General features: G+C 38.3%; 1 protein-coding gene across 1 annotated transcript; it reads left to right on the forward strand.

Moving 5' to 3' along the window:
* The first annotated feature begins 4,155 nt into the window (after positions 1-4,155).
* Positions 4,156-15,884, forward strand: vsig10 (V-set and immunoglobulin domain containing 10). The gene is made up of 9 exons (XM_053481585.1): positions 4,156-4,472; positions 5,982-6,278; positions 8,283-8,591; positions 9,293-9,574; positions 11,247-11,531; positions 11,691-11,804; positions 11,912-11,924; positions 14,407-14,561; positions 15,694-15,884. The coding sequence occupies exons 1-9, from the start codon at positions 4,421-4,423 to the stop codon at positions 15,867-15,869; spliced, it is 1,683 nt and encodes a 560-aa protein (XP_053337560.1). The 5' UTR covers positions 4,156-4,420; the 3' UTR covers positions 15,870-15,884.
* Positions 15,885-17,009: the final 1,125 nt, after the last annotated feature.

The raw sequence follows: 17,009 nt of genomic DNA on the forward strand, positions 1-17,009 counted from the left end.
TCACCAATTCCCACCATGTTGCGCAGAAAGATAGTGGAGCAATATCAGAAAGGTGTTACCCAGCAAAAATTGCAAAGACTTTGCAGTTATCATTATCAACTGTGCTTAACATCATCTGAAGATTAAGAGAATCTGGAACAATCTCTGTGCGTAAGGGTCAAGGGCGTAAAACCATACTGGATGCCCGTGATCACCGGGCCCTTAAACGACACTGCACCATAAACAGGAATGCTACTGTAAAGGAAATCACAGAATGGGCTCAGGAATACCTCCAGAAACCATTGTCAGTGAACACAATCCATCGTGCCATCCACCGTTGCCAGCTGAAACTCTACAGTGCAAAGAAGAAGTCATTTCTAAGCAAGATCCACAAGCTCAGGCGTTTTCACTGGGCCAGGGATCATTTAAAATGGAGTGTGGCGAAATGTAAGACTGTTCTGTGGTCAGACGAATCACGATTCGAAGTTCTTTTTGGAAATCTGGGACGCCATGTCATCCGGACCAAAGAGGACAAGGACAACCCAAGTTATCAACGCTTAGTTCAGAAGCCTGCATCTCTGATGGTATGGGGTTGCATGAGTGCGTGTGGCATGGGCAGCTTGCATGTCTGGAAAGGCACCATCACTGCAGAAAAATATATTCAGGTTCTAGAACAACATATGCTCCCATCCAGACGTCATCTCTTTCAGGGAAGACCTTGCATTTTTCAACAAGATAATGCCAGACCACATTCTGGATCAATCACAACATCATGGCTGCGTAGGAGAAGGATCCGGGTACTGAAATGGCCAGTCTGCAGTCCAGATCTTTCACCTATAGAGAACATTTGGCGCATCATAAGGAAGGTGCGACAAAGAAGGCCCAAGACGATTAGTCAGGACAGTTAGAGGCCTGTATTAGACAAGAATGGGAGAGCATTCCTATTTCTAAACTTGAGAAACTGGTCTCCTTGGTCCCCAGACGTCTGTTGAGTGTTGTTAGAAGAAGGGGAGATGCCACACAGTGGTGAAAATGGCCTTGTCCCAACTTTTTTTGGGATTTGTTGACACCATGAAATTTTGAATCAACATATTTTTCCCTTAAAATTATACATTTTCTCAGTTTAAACTTTTGTTCCGTGATTTATGTTCTATTCTGAATAAAATATTAGAAGTTGGCACCTCCACATCATTGCATTCAGTTTTTATTCACGATTTGTAGTGTCCCAACTTTTTTGGAATCCGGTTTGTATATATATGCAATAAGCATTTGATCACCCTGTGATTTTGCAAGTTCTCTCACTTACAGGGTCTACAATTTTCAGTAAACAGTAGGTGCATTTCCACTGTGAGAGACAGAATCTAAAAAGAAAAATCCGGAAATCACATTGATTTTTTTTAAACAATTTATTTTTGAATTACTGTGTCAAATAATTATTTGATCATTTGCTTATCAGCCAGATTTCTGACCCTCAAAGGCCAGTTTTTTTTGCTTTTAAATAGTCCATATGCTTCTTACGGAGCCACTCCTTGGTTTCCCTGGCTGTGTGCTTTGGGTCATTGTTATGTTGGAAGACCCAGCCACGACCCATCTTTAATGATCTGACTGAGGGAAGGAGGTTTTTTGACAGTGCAGGTTGGACTGTTTAGGGACAAAGTTAGAGGGGCCAGATTAAGATGGTTTGGACATCAAAGAAAGGATGAGGGGTATATTCAATTCAATTCAATTTTATTTATATAGCGCTTTTAACAACGGTCATTGTCTCAAGGCAGCTTAAAGAATTTTTTTTTTAATTTATGAAAGTGTGTATGTGTCTAGATAATAATGAGATAAATGAATGAATAATGAATAAAATGTCTCTGATGAGCAAGCCAAGGGTGACGGCGACAGTGGCAAGGAAAAACTTCCTGAGATGGCAATAGGAAAAAACTTTGGGTATTTTGGGTGGAGAATGTTAAAGATGGAGCTGCCAGACAGGAGGAGAAGGGGATTAACTAGGGTTACTAAAGTTTTTTTTGTGTGCATACAGTATGTGTACAGTACCAGACAAAAGCTTACACACACCTTCTAATTAATTGTTTTTTAAATTTTATTTATTGATTTATTTTCAGTATTGTTCTGGAACAGTTCTTGCAAGAATAGTATTGTCAAGTTCATCTGCAAACCTCATTAGGCACCATGATGGAACTGCCTCTTATGGAGACCATTCCAGGAAAGCAAGACCAAAACTTACCACTGCTGCAGAGGAGAACTTCATTTAGAGTTACCAGCCTCAGAAATCAATTAACAAACAGTACCTCAGATTAGAGCCGTAATAAAAGCTTTTCAATATCTCAGTTTTAACTGTTTTAAAAGGGATTATTGCATATTTTGGATGCCTTCAGTATTGTTTTACAATGTAGAAAGAAATTAAAATCAAGGAGGACCATGGGATTAGAAGGTGCATCCAAATTCTCGACTGGTAGTGTTTATTGTTCATGAGAAATTATATTTTTATCCCAACATGACTATAGAGAAGCACTTTTATTCTTAAATTTCTGTCACTGAAGACAAAAACCTTTCAAAGCAATATATGATTGAGAAGGATCCAATTTCAAACCCTTTTACCACCAAGCAAGCATGTTTGACCACTTGATGGATATCTATCTGTCCCTCCTGAAAAATAAAGTTTTATTTTAAATTCCAATCTGCCTATTACTAAAGCAATATGATATTTGTTGAGATATTTGTGTTAAGAATGATACTGCAATTTCCTCAGGAAGTTCTGCTTGTCTTTTTGCTGTTGACAACAAAAGTGAAAGAGGTAGGGTGTCTAGCCGCTGTGTACTTGGTGATGAATGTAGATAACAACTAGCAGTGAGCCACTGAGAGCAAATGAAAGCAAAAAGATTGCTGACAACTTTTGAGGTGAGAAAAATAGCAGTCTGCTGGTGCAAGGTTTGGTGCTATCCCCCCACTGTCAAGCTGCTATATAGTGTAGTGTATGCATCCTCTGCAGTGGCAGCTTAACCCTCAATCCTGTGTGCATGTGAAGTTTGCATGTTCTCCCTGTGGTGGGTGGGTTTTATCCAGGTACTCCAGTTTCCTTTCACAGTCTAAAGGCATGCAGATTAGGCAAATTCCTAAATTGCCCATACTGTGTGCATGTGAATGTCCAGGGTGTACCCCGCCTCATGCATGGCATGTTGGAACTGATGTGGGTTTCAGCATACCAAGACATTTTGGATAATTTCATGCTTCCAACTTTGAGGGAAGTTTGTGGATTTTCCTGACTGCGTACCAGTGCACAATGCAAGGTCCATAAAGACATGGATGAGTGAGTTTGCTGTGGAAGATCTGGGATGTGGGAGTCCTGACCCCACCCCGATAGAACACCTTTGGGATGAATTAGAACAGAGACTGCGAGCCACGCCTTCTCGTTAAACATCAGTGTCAGGAAAAATGGTAAAAAAAAATCCCATAAACACACGTCTAAAGAGAGCTTGTGGAAAGCCTTCTCAGAAAGGCTGAAGCTGTTATAGCTGCAAAGGAGATGGGGCCAACATCATATTAAACACTATGGATCAAGAATTGGATGTTACTCAAGCTCATGCTGTATGCATGTGAAGGCAGGCAAGCGAATGCTTTTAGCAGTATACAGTATGTATGATCTGGGGACGTTTTTGATGGAAACGAAAGGAGTAAATAGTTTAAAGATAGAATTTACACTCTAAAAGTTTAGCGCAAGTATGTATTAGCTATTAATACATAATTAACACTTTGTTGAATTTTTCAAGAGCAACAACTGAAGAACGGATTGTTAAATTGCATGAAGACGTCTTTCAGGAGAATCAGGTTGAGACTCGGTTTCTGTTTCACTCTTTTCTGTAGTAAACTGGACAGGTGGAAAGGCGTGTTTTACGATTCTTAGCTGTTTGTCTCTGGGACGGTCCATCAATCTGAACTCTCTTTTTTTAATTATTTCTGGTGGTGGATGGATGGAAGGATGGATATAAGACAGTCTGAAAAGGGGAATATTCCTCCATGTGTTAACAAAGCAACAACTAAAAACCAAAAGTAGTTAATTCTGTGCTGAGACACCACCTGTGTGTTTAAGAAAGACAGGTAAGAAAAGGTGTGGCACGTCCGGAATACACAAAGCAAACTTCCGGGAGAGAGAGAGAGAGAGACATTGAGACAGAAAGAGAGAGAGAGAGAGAGAGAGAGAACACAACAGGTGTTGGAACCGAAACCTAACACGAACATGGACGCAGTTGAGTGAAACTAAAGTTAAAACATCTGTGTGTTTTTTCTTCTTTTATTTTACCCTCAGAGCTGAGGTTTCTTTCCTGCGCGTGTTCACCTTTACCGATATGACGGTTTACTTCCGCAACAAACGCTTTGATCAGCTGCTGTCACGCGCACCCGATTCCGTCTCGTCCGTTTAAACATCGGCGAAAAGATGAAACAAGCCGGAGTAACATTGTTGCACTTTTTACTTTTATATCAAACAGGTAAGTTTATACTTCAGATACTTTGTTTTCTAAATATGTTTTAGATCTTTTAAAAAAAAAAACACTGCCTAATGTATGCATGCGCGCTCGGCTGCTTTCTAAACGACTCCTTAATACCTAAAAAGTCTCCCTGCATAGGGTGCGACATGCCTCCTACCTCCTGTGCTGAAGGATATGGGGACGAATAAAAAAAAGTACAGAATTGAAGAAAAAAAATATTTATATTATGGTCCTTTTAATGTTAATATCAGTATTAGTATTAATATTATTCTAATTTCTCACTCATGTTTTGAGAATGACATGAATATTAATTTTCACAACGTCTGCTGCTTCAGGGTTTTTAGATCTTTTTGCCAGACGTATGGTATACTTAGTAGTGGTATACTTAAGTATAATTACAAACACTCTATAGGAGTCAAAGGCTTTTACTGGTTACATTTTTTACAAGTTTCATTTTACAAGAATCAGTATTTGCAATGTGTTGACCCTTCTTTTTCAAGACATTTGCAAATCGCCTTGGTGATTCTTGCTTAAACAATGCCTGGAGCTTGTCAGAATTTGTAATTTTTGGTTTTTGTCCACTTTCTTCTTGAGAATTCTCACATGGATTTAGATCTGGGGAGTTTCCTGGCCATGGACCCAAAATTTCAGTTGTTTTGGTTGTTTTGTTCCACGACCAATGTTTTTTTTCCATCATGCTGGAAAAGGCATTGTTCATCACCAAACTGTTCTTGGATGGTTGGGAAAAGTTGCTCTTGGAGGATGTTTTTGTACCATTCTTTATTGTTCTTAGGCAAAATTGTGAGTGAGCCCACGCCCTTGGCTGGGAAGCAATGCCACACATGAATGATATCAGGATGCTTTCCAGTTGGCATGATGCCCTATCCAGTGTCATCTAGTATCTCATTTAACTTGTATCATCATATTAAATTATATGTATTATAAATTGTTTAATTTTAAATATGTAATTGTGCTTTTTTTCTACTTGAAAAGAAAGAATTTTGGCAATCCCTAGGATAAGAGGTACAAAGTACAAGAAAAGAAACTGGTGACATCCAAGGCTCATCTATGCCTCTGGGGACCGAAGCCTGTCTAGCCCTTCCGTTCCGATCCCAAAGAAAAGTCAGTGTAGCATAAAATATGCACTATTTGGATTACCTTAGTTCCAAGTTGTCAAACATCCAAATGCCCCAGATCTCAATCTGACCAAGCATCCTTGGAATGCACTGGAAAAACAAGTCCGATCCATGGATGACCCACCCTGCAACCCACATCACCCAACCGCTATCGTCCTATTGCCAGAGCCTAGGGTCAGAGTGGCACAAGGGGAGCCTACACAATACCAGGCATAATGTTATGACTGATTGGTGTAATAATGCATTTATATCAATATGAATGTGTTTAGATTTAATGACCAAACCATTAACTCTAAGGGCATTAAAATGTTTTTAATAAACTTTATTGACCTCTTGCTGTAACTCGGCAATTTTTTATTCTCAAATTTTTCAGTTTTTACGGTTGCCAACAACACTTTCCTCGGAGATTTGGGGGAGAAACTGGTGCTGCAATGCCCCGACCTGCCCGTCAACGCCACCCCTCGTTTAGTGACCCGTTGGATAAAGGATGGGGTGGTGTTGGCCACCCATAACCACTCTCAACCTGTCCCAGTAATGAACCATATATCCATCCTGGATGACAGCAGCTTGAACATCAACGGCTTGATGATGTTAGACGATGCGGAATACGAGTGCAAGACCATACCGGAAAGTACCGCAACGCCCAGTAAGATTCGACTACTGGTCGCAGGTAAGGTACACTGGAATGCGAAGATACGAACCACACTGCTTTTGTAAGACAGACCTGTACGTGTGCGGGTTTCTGTAAGACATGTGATCCGGCAAGAAACAGGTTCAGCAGGTTGACAAGCAGCAGTGTCATTTTTAATTCACAAGAGGACTGTATCATTTTTAGCATTGATAAGTGGATGATATTCCAACTAAACACAGAAACTAAACACAGTTTATTGGCTATTGTAGCTTCCTAGTTAGACAGAGATAAAGTCTTAACAGTCGTTATAGTTCGATTTTAGGGCAATTTAAAAGCCGTCCACGGTTTTAAACGTCCTGTTTGTCTTTGTACGTGGTTGTTTACGAAGGTGCTGGAAAAGCTCACGTTAACTAGTTTGTTAGCTATCCAGACTGGATAATGTCATGGAATATATCCAGACCTAAACTTTGAATAAGATTATACTGTAAATAGTAGTAAAAACTAAGTAAATATAATATATATAACTTTTAACAAAACACAGAATCATTTAATGTTAGTTCCCTAAAATACTGCTACACTTCACTCTAGACTAGAGGTGATCTGCTCTCCTTGGGGTTCCACAGAAACATACCTCCGTTCCAAAAAAATAAAAATGTACACACCACTGATCCAGACGGTTATACACTGCATTCCGTTATTCATGATGATGATTATAACAAGTTAATAAAAAGTTAATAGATAATAACAGGCAGCCCAATGCCGTTGTGGTTAGCACTGTGTAGTAGTTTTGCACCTCCAGGGTCGAGGTTTGATTCCTGCCTCAGGTCTGTGGATCTGCTTGATGGTTTCCTCTGCATACTACGGTTTCCTCCCACAGTCCAAAGATATGCAGATTAGGTTGATTGGCGTTCCCAAATCGCCCGCACCTTTGATTGAGTGTGTGAGTGGGAACCTACACAATATTGGGCTTAATGTTCATGGTTTTAATGTTATGGCTGATCTGTGTAATGTGAAAGCAGACATTTTACAAATAGGGTAAAAAATTTAAACTAGCAATTTAAATAAAAAAAAACTGTTTTGGGAAATTCCTGTTTGGCCGGGATTTTAATTGCGATTATGTAATCTCTGAATGCTGTAATTCCCCAAACTGAAAAGGTTTAATATTTTATTATCGATGAGCTGAGCATCAGTTAATCCAACAATTCAGTTTTAGATCTAAGTATTAGGGAATAATCGAGAACTATGAGTAGACCAGGTTAAACAAGTCAATTATTAACTAGGAATTTAAGATGCAGAAATTGGTTTAGTTTTTCTTGTTGAAGAGGAAATTCCCTGGAAGTCATGTAGAATATGATGAAAAAGAAACAACGCTTTAATAATGACCTTGAAAACGTGTATTAAGGTAGTGAGTAAACCTGTTCGAAACACTGACTTTTATTTTTTCGGGAAGCCTTGTTAGTATTTGGACACTTCCTCTTCTTCTTCTTGTTTTTAGTTTAACAGCAACTGTAGGTCTCATTCTCGCTTTTCAAGTCGTGTTTTTTAAGTCCAGCCGTTCTTAAAAACGTCCAATGCATCCTTATCTAACTCTTCCTCTGCTTTATCAGGCACTTCCACACACACTATCGTCTCGACACGTTTCCTCTCAGTAACACTCAGCATGTTTAGTTCGAGTTCTGGAAGTTGCATCACAGACACCTATAGATCTTTCTTACTCTCTTCAATTTCTAGTTCAGTCTTCCTAAAAACGCGCATTAAGTACACTCGTCCTCCTCTACAGACAATTTCCCGAGATCCACCTGTAATTATCTGGTGCGTATTTATATAAAGTTTCTAGTGCACAATTTCAAAATTGTGTTTATTTCCCACTTGGAACATATAAATCCATATAAGTCCTAGTGCAATTAAATTATTATAAGAGTGTTAATATTTTTAATATTCTATTCTATTATTAGGTGTGTGTGTGTATGACTACAGAATCCTTACTACCACAGAAGCTTAACCTCTGACTATGCACTGAGAGCCATGTCTTTGTGTTTCCAGGCGGTCCGAAGGACATGGAGGTAAAGGTAAATCCAGCGACGCGTCTCGCAAACGGAACGTGGTTTGTAGTGAAAGGGTCCAGGGTTACTTTTAACTGCTCCAGCAATTCGCACCCATCTCAGAACCTAAACTGGACTGTGGAGGATGTCTCTACAAAACACAACATAACCAGGGCGTCTGGGAGTAAATCATATCTGGACTTTGAGACCATAAACATTACACCTGATGATCAAACAAACTACACGTGCAGCGCTGAGAACACCGTCTCCAAAAAAGTCGAGGCACGAAGACTGGAACTGCTCGTCTACTGTACGGCCTGCTAATTACCACTTTATATTCATGCTACATCATTATAGATACTGTATATACATAGATCATTGTTATTCATATTATATTAGATGGGACTAATATGAAGGTTACAGGAATATCAGTGTTAGATTAGAATTATATAAAGGTTACATGACCGTTGTTTAAGCATCACATTGGCAGTAGATGAGCTGTATGAAGGTTACATGAATGTTAGATCGTATGAAAATAGGTAGAATTCCTTTAGGAAGACAGATACATTAACATTTTCTTAATAGTGCATAGTGTAATTTTGCCACTGCATAATTATTGTGAAGTTTGATAGTTTCTAGGGCAACATTAAATTTAAATACCTATTAATAGTTATTACAGTTTTTAAGGAATTATGCAGAAGTATAATTTACAAATATTTTTAACATACTGTATAGTGTAACATTATATATCTAACATTTTTGGTTTTTAATTCATGCATGGCTGATACATTGCTTGATTAGCTTCATTTTTAATCTTCAAACAGCTATTTTTTTTAGTTGTTGTGAACAAATAGAAGTCTTTCTTTGATGTTATATAAATATCTAAATACAGTCTTGTAAATGGAACAAAGGCATATCCTGTCATATCCTGTCTTGTACTGTATAACACTGTGATACATAATCATTCTTTCAGTTTTATATGTTTTTATTCATTCCGTTCTGATTCTCCAGACGCACCAGCGTATCATCCTGACTGCTTTTGGCATCACGGCCGTCAGCTCGATCAAGTCCTCTTTAACTGCTCCTGGTACGGTGCCTACCCGACCCCCACGCTAACGGTGTCATTAGATGGCCAGGAGGACGGGAAGCCTGTACTGAGCAAATCACAGGTGACGGACAACTTTGAGCTGTCTCTGAACAGGAGCATGCTCTTTGAGGGCCAGAAGATCATCTGTGTAGGACAACACGTAACGCAGAACCCTGGGGACAATAAATTTTGCACCTTCACACTTGGTAAGAGCTGATGTGTTGTTACAGAGACCCTGTAATAGAATAACAGATTGCATAATAGTGTGTTAATGTTTATGGAAGATACCACTTTTGGTTAAACGGCTATCTGCACATAAAAGGGTTAGCACGGCATGGCATATATAGTGTTGTTACAACATGCTGTTTGTTTATAAAACCAAATTGAGGAATGGTTTTGTCACTTATAAATTATTCATGTTATAATACAGTATGAGGTGTTGTTGTTATTACAGGAAAGCCCTTTAGGGCTGTGTGTTGACTGTACAGTAGATCATATGTAACCTCTTTATTGGATGTTAAGTACTGCAAACAATGAACTTGTTCATAGGAAAAAAATTACTGTCCATTCTGAAGTGGATTTAACACCTGAACCTGTTTAAGCTTTGGACCTGATCAAAAAAACAAAAAAGGTTCCCTGTTTTTCAGTATTTTTTTTTTTTTTTTACATATACTGGTACTGTGCGGTAAACTTTCTCTACCAGATGATATCTACTTTTTAAATTTATTATTTATATTTTTCTTGGATTTTTCCAGATTTTCTCCCCAATTTAATCGTATCCAATTCCTCCCCGTCACAAGGGGGCTCCCACATTAAGTTACCACGACCACTCAGTCAGGAGGGCCGCAGACTATGACGTGTTTCCTCCGAACCACGTGACGCCACCGACGGCAACTTTCTGAGCTGCTGGCTCATGCACTGTTGAGGGTGGCGTAATACACTCGTAGGACAGCGCTATCTGCCCTTCGCTTGCGTGAGATCACAGACGCCTCTGAAAACTTTTTTTTTTGTATTATAGTACTAATATTATTAGATTTATAGTAAAAAATAATAACCACCCACAATTATTATTATTATTAAAGTAATCAAATAGGTTTTCTTGCTGTAAGTGCTTCTGTGGCTGGTTTTGAATGTGGGTTTTGGTGGGCAGATGCTCTCTCCTCAGCACTGGAGGCGGTACAGACCTACTCTCACCCATGCTGCTGATTGACAGATAGTGTAATTACCTGTTATTAAAAGATCTGTGATGCGGAGTAATACATTTAATATTATAACATCCTAGTGCTGTTATACTCTATTTCCGCACTTGTAAAATGCCTCTCGTCCAATCAACTTACTCGATGTTGTATAATAATTTAACACAATCCTATCAAGCACATACAGTCACGTCTTTTCATATATAAGTATTTTCAGCTTTGAAATTGAAACCAACCTGTTTGATTTGTTCCAGGAACAAATCTCTCTAAAATCCAATCCACCATTTTTGTTTGTATATGCCCGGGTACAGATTGTGGGTATCCAAATGGCACCATGCACTTTTCTTGGCACTTTCAATGCAAGCATTAACAGCACTAAGGTGAGCTAATTATAGTGCTTGAGTACGATGGATGCGTGGTTTTATATATCAGTACCTATAAAAGCCTTCCCTCTGTCAATCAGCGTACACAAGACTTCCATTTCAAAAACAAATCCACCTTTGGGCTCAAATGCCCCAAAACAATGGCTTACATCATATAACTGAACAACCACAGAACAATTCCGTCTGATTCGATATTGTTCATCTTTCCGAAAGCCTAACAAACCTGCTAAGACTGACAAGCACAGAGGCCATTATGTTGTATAAAATCCTGCCTTTATGGTGATTTTTCTGTCTTACAGCGGCTCCATATCCTCTCGGTGCACCAATGGTCGCCGCTATGGAAGGCTCGAACATCACCCTCACATGCTCGGAGTCCAAGTCTCTGCCTCCTGCTAAAACCACGTGGAAGCGAGGAATAGAGCAGGTGCCCATTGTTCCCAGCTCCAAGTACATCGTGGTTGAGGAGGGCCCTCAACTAAGCCTCACCATTGTCAATGCCACCAAGGAAGATCAGGGCGTGTATTTCTGCTGGAGTGAAAATGCGCTCGCTTATAAAGCGCTGGAGGTCTACCTTACTATCCGACGTAAATGAAGCTTTCAATGTTCTAATTGAAATGTATAGATCTAAGTAAAGCTTTAATATATTTGGAATTACTCTGTGGATACTGTGTATAGATATATAAAGCAAGTATCTATTTTGTTTCCAGAACAATTTTTTTTTAAAATGTATGTTTTATTTGCAGCTTCTGGGTCTATTTCTGGAGTCGTTTTCGGGATCTTCATATCAATTTTGATTTTAGCAGCTGGAATCACTGTGGGCTATCTCATGTACACTCGCCGTGACAGGATATGCCTAAGTATGCATGTTTTGTTGTTGTTTCATATATATCTGCTAAGATATTTATTCAAATAATACATAAATAATGTTTTTTTTCTCTCTTTTTTGTTTTTGGTCTGTCCACAGGTTTTACATTTGGGTAAGTATACTATAAAAAAAATTAAGCCAACATAAGCATTAACTCTATTTTTTTCTTATTAATATTATTATTATTAGTAGTAGCATTAGTATTAGTATTATTAGTAGTAACAGTGGTGTTACACTCACTACAATATTTCTCATATATGCTACCTGGCCAGAAAAAAAAGTCGCACACTACTAACATACTAACTCCCAGAATTTTAATCCAGGAATATAAAAAAACTCCATAGATGTCATAACCTGGTCATTCAATACATTCAGGTCGTCAGCTGACTTCATTTTTTCGATACAGAACGTTGCTGAGAGTCTAGGCCTGAGCGACTTATGCAACCCCAGATCATAACACTGCCTCGAGAGGCTTGTACAGTGGACACCATGCATGATGGGTGCATCACTTCATGCGCTTTACTTTTTACTCTAACGCGCCCATCACTCTGGGTTGGTCTGGACCAATTAGACAACATGATCTTTTTTTCCATTGGTCTAAAATCTAAAAAAAAAAAAAACAATTTTTGTTTATTATGCTCCTTATCAAATATCAGATTCCTGATATTTCCTAGTTTTGTCACTCCTGACAAGAACTGGCGGGAACTCAACACTATGACTTTCACTATAAATGTTCTTACTTTCATTATAATATATAGACAGTTCTCAGGCAACATGTTTAAAAGTCTATTAATAGTTATTACAGTTTTTAAAAAATTAGGCATGATTAAGGGAAGAAAAATAGATATGTATGAATATTGGTTAACATATAATGTAAGATATTATATTATATAGTATTTCTTTTATCGTTCACTCATACGTTGGTTGATTAGTTTTTATTTTTAATCTTCCAACAGCTATTTTTTTTATTGTTGTGACCAAAGAGAAGTCTTTCTTTTAGATGTCATATAAATATCTCAATACAGTCTTGTACATAGAACCAATTACACTGTGATACATAATCATTCTTTCAATCTTATGTGTTTTTATTAAGTTTTTAACCCAATTCTAGGCAATTCAAAAATCTAAATTATTCTTGGTACTTGATGCAGGCCAATAATTGAATCTTCCTGAACTGGGGACTTTCTTTTCTTTTTTTCTGTGGAGCATGCTAACTTTATATATATTTTAAACCTCACACAGCTTCAAGCAGTCCTGAATCCCTAATAACCTAAATTTAACAGATATAACAGTGAAAACAGCTAATACACCGCATTGTTAATCTATCTGCTGCTTTATGCCCTTTTTATTATTCACAGAAGTTTGTATCTTGACTCCTAGCAAAAAGCATCCAGCTAGTTTCTGTTGTTAGCATTGCTTTTATGCTAGCTAACATTTTAGATATGAAGCTGTTGTTATTTGGTCTTAATTATTGTTAGCAAAACATTAGCATTCAGCTGACTTGTATGGTCAGAGTTATTAACTTACTAGATAGCATTTGAGAGGTTAGGAATTATTTTGTTGGCTAATGTTAGCAAGATATTAGATTTCAGCTAGAGGCTAATGTCATGCTAACTAATATTTGAGAGGTTACAGCTGTAAAGCTGTAGTAATTATCTCATGTCCCTTGGTTAAAAAAAAGAGACTTAGTTGTGTTCAGAAAGTTAAATAATATCCTTATTTATCTTACTTTTACATTTTTATTCCTATTTTAAAAGTTTTTACTTTTCTGCTTGTAATATAGAAGATATTACAGCGTTTACCAAAATATTTATTTAGGTTTTAGCGGAATTCATCATTTATTTTAATACTTAATAAAGTCATTTGCATGTACAGCAAAACAATTGTTTAAAAATATATGTATATTTTTACATAAAAATCTAATAACAATACTGTTTAGACCACATCTTCTTCTCAAGTCTGATACTGTAATCCTGTTACTACATGGCTACAAGATAGGGATATGACAATATGATATGGATATTAGAAAAATAAATGCCAAAAACCATAAAAACAAGTGTTTTACACATTTTGTGTATTGACTGGGATGTGCACGAGGTTCTGCCATAAGGCTCAACTGGAAGTAATAAGCCAAACGCCAAATGTACCCCAGTTAACCGGCTATGTTTGGAGTATAACTACTTCTTCTATAGAAGAAAACTGTGTGTGAAGACATTAGAACAACCTTTCCCAAACTTAAGAAGGCCATGGCGGAATTGGAATTCTGAAAAAATCATCTGCCACCCACCCAAACCTTTAATTAGGACTCTAATAACTCTAAGAATAAACTGTGATTTAAATCCCATGGCTTTGTTTAAAAAAAAAAAAGTCTGCATACTTTTTTTTTACGTGAATATTTTTTACATTTTACACTGCACAACAAAATTGAAAACGAGCAATTATTTAACCATTTTTTTATTAGCTATCAAACAATCTTTGGCAGGACACGTGCAGTATCCCCACACTTTGTGGTCCACACTTTGATAAAACATTGTTGTAGAATATTCAGTAATTAGTAAAACCCACATTACTGTGATTTATCTCCTTCTCTCTAGTCGCTCAACAAATGACAACGGAGACGTGTTGAATCTTATCGAGTCTGACGAGGAAGACATTCTCCACGACGCCGTCCCGAGACTCCCTCCACTCACTAATGGTCACGGTCCTGCTCCAGCAACAACGCTTGTCGAAATTCACCGCATTCAGTCCAGTAAGTGTGAGCTGCTTTGCGAAGATGATTTACATTACGGGGTCAGGTGTATCTTGGGAACGTCATTCCTAAGCTTGTATTCACTCTCCTGTATCAAAGTTCGCATCTGAAACAGAAGAGGTGCGTTTGTATGAAGTAGTGAAAAGAAATGTTAAGATAAGACATAGAACTATTTTGGATTACATGTAGGTCTACACTTAAAAAAAAGGTCTCTAAATGGAATGGTTTTTCGAACCATTTCTCTAGATTAACCCCTGCTACACTAATACACTTATCCCAGAGTTTCACTAGTGCTTGGACACCATCAGGTAAAAAGTTTTCTCGGTACGCCATGGCCACGATAGGACTGCCTGCTTCACATCTGAAATGCTGCCCTCACAGGGACTCCTTTAATGGTGCAAACATGTGGAAATAGCTTGCAGCGAGGTCAGGATTGTACCGTCATGTGACAATAACTCCCAAAAAAGTTCCTGTAAGTGGTGTTGGTAAACGATTGTGTGTACAGTTCTATCAGACAGACGCGTCTCTTTCATAAGTTGGCGACAAGTTATCAGGCGATTTTCAGAGATCGGGCGTTCCGCTTGCTGAATGTTCACTGGAACGACTGCAGCGTTTGTGAGTTTAACCCGTTCTGAAGAGCGTTAAAATGCTAAATGGAACTATTACCTGGTCATGATTATTGGAGCCGCCTCTGATAAGGAAACAACAACTAAATAACTCTTAAGGCTTTCTTTATCCATATGATATTTGATGGGCTTTTTGTGCTTCATCATTTTTTACAGGACATCACCAACAGCAGTCTGCATCAGTGCTAAAAAACCCTTTAGCTTGCTAGATTAAGCCTTTGTCTCTAAGAATATACGGTATGTTTAAGCAGAAAAGGGATTTATTAGAGATATAACCAAATATAAATACGTGACTTGATATAAACAAATACAGATAAAGATATGAAAAAGAGGTGCATTTTTGGTTTTATGTACAGTATAGTTTCAGGGCTACGGAAAGGCCTATTAAACATTTTTTTTTTTTCTGTCCATCTTTATTATTATTATTATTGTTATTATCATGTTGTTATTAAATAGAATTTTACTTTTGGAATTTTTAGTCATTTCAGTCATTAACTGTTTTTCAGGTGATCATGAAGATAATGTAAATGATACAGACCAAGACCATCATACACAAGACCTGAACCATCTTCACACTCCGGATCACACGCCGGATCACACACCAGGTCACACGCCAGCTCACCCACTGGATCACTTTGAGCCAGATGAAACCCCCAGAAGGGGACTTGCTGGACTTTTGTAACTGTACCAGATTTCTTTAAAACAGTGGCTACCTTTTTGAAAATGCAGGGATTTTAAAAGTTATGTAATTTATGTGTGTGTGTGTGTGTGTGTGTGTGTGTGTGTGCGTGCGTGTGTGTTGTTTTTTTATGTTGCAGTTACAGGATTGTTCATTTTAAGGTATACTTAGTTGTATACAATGATGCTAATAATTGTATATACACAAGTTGGTATCAAAAAGTTTTGAGATTAGCTCTGTGTTACAAGCTCTGTTTATTCACCATATGTCCTCTCTCAGACACCTTAAAACGTGGCAGTAGAATTCGCTATTGACAGTTTGGCCCCTGGGGACACATTCTCGAATGTCAAAAAAGACAATAAGCATGCACTTGGTCAAGTCTTAAAAAAAAAGGCTCTTACAGTGTGAAGATTGTTGCTTTGTCTCAGGGTCATACCCATACACCCAGGTGTTGTCTCCAGTAATGATCCTCGACATGAAGGACTGGTCGTCCACACGGGTCATCCACACGCAGTGACGGAGTTCTTAGCAGATTTCAACGTGCTGTTCCCTTTGCTCCTGGGCCAGCAGCCTGGGAACAAACTTGGCAGCAGCACGGTGCATGTTCAAATCACACGTGAGGATTGCCTGGACTATTCCCCGACAATGGCAGCAATGTTGTGGATTGTTCTCTGATGATCATCTTGAAGCACACATGCCACTCAAAACCCTTCGAACGACTCGTTGCAGCACGTCAAACATCCATGTGGCAGGTTCTTCCTGTTTCACGCAGAATTTTATATTTACTTTGTTCTAACTTGCTGTCCATGAAGAAATATCAGTTGGGGTAACGAACGTGGTCAGAACAGCACCAGTTGCACAGCTCCCGATGTACACAGATCGATATCTTTTGGTTGGGTATTTTTCCAACCCGCGGGTCCCGCTTTTATGAAATTATTTGGCCCGCCCCGCACCACTGTATCTATTTTTACAACCCGCCCCGCACCCACGACCATTAAATAGACATACTAGGCATTGTAATTCAAATAAAAACAGACTTTATTTCAGCCTGAAAGTGCTTGGAAACATCGCCCAACAACATATGATTATGAATATAAACGATAAATCAGGTCATATTAATAACAAGATAATGATACACATTTT

The sequence above is a fragment of the Clarias gariepinus genome, chromosome 21, assembly GCF_024256425.1.
Source record: "Clarias gariepinus isolate MV-2021 ecotype Netherlands chromosome 21, CGAR_prim_01v2, whole genome shotgun sequence".
Classification (NCBI taxonomy): domain Eukaryota; kingdom Metazoa; phylum Chordata; class Actinopteri; order Siluriformes; family Clariidae; genus Clarias; species Clarias gariepinus.

What these genes read in the sequence shown, in the direction of transcription:
- vsig10 (XM_053481585.1), top strand. Translation starts at nt 4,421, where the DNA reads ATGAAACAAGCCGGAGTAACATTGTTGCACTTTTTACTTTTATATCAA. An exon ending in ATTTTGCACCTTCACACTTG is followed by an intron (nt 9,575 to 11,246) that starts GTAAGAGCTGAT and finishes TCTGTCTTACAG; the next exon opens with CGGCTCCATATCCTCTCGGT. An exon ending in GGTCTACCTTACTATCCGAC is followed by an intron (nt 11,532 to 11,690) that starts GTAAATGAAGCT and finishes TTTTATTTGCAG; the next exon opens with CTTCTGGGTCTATTTCTGGA.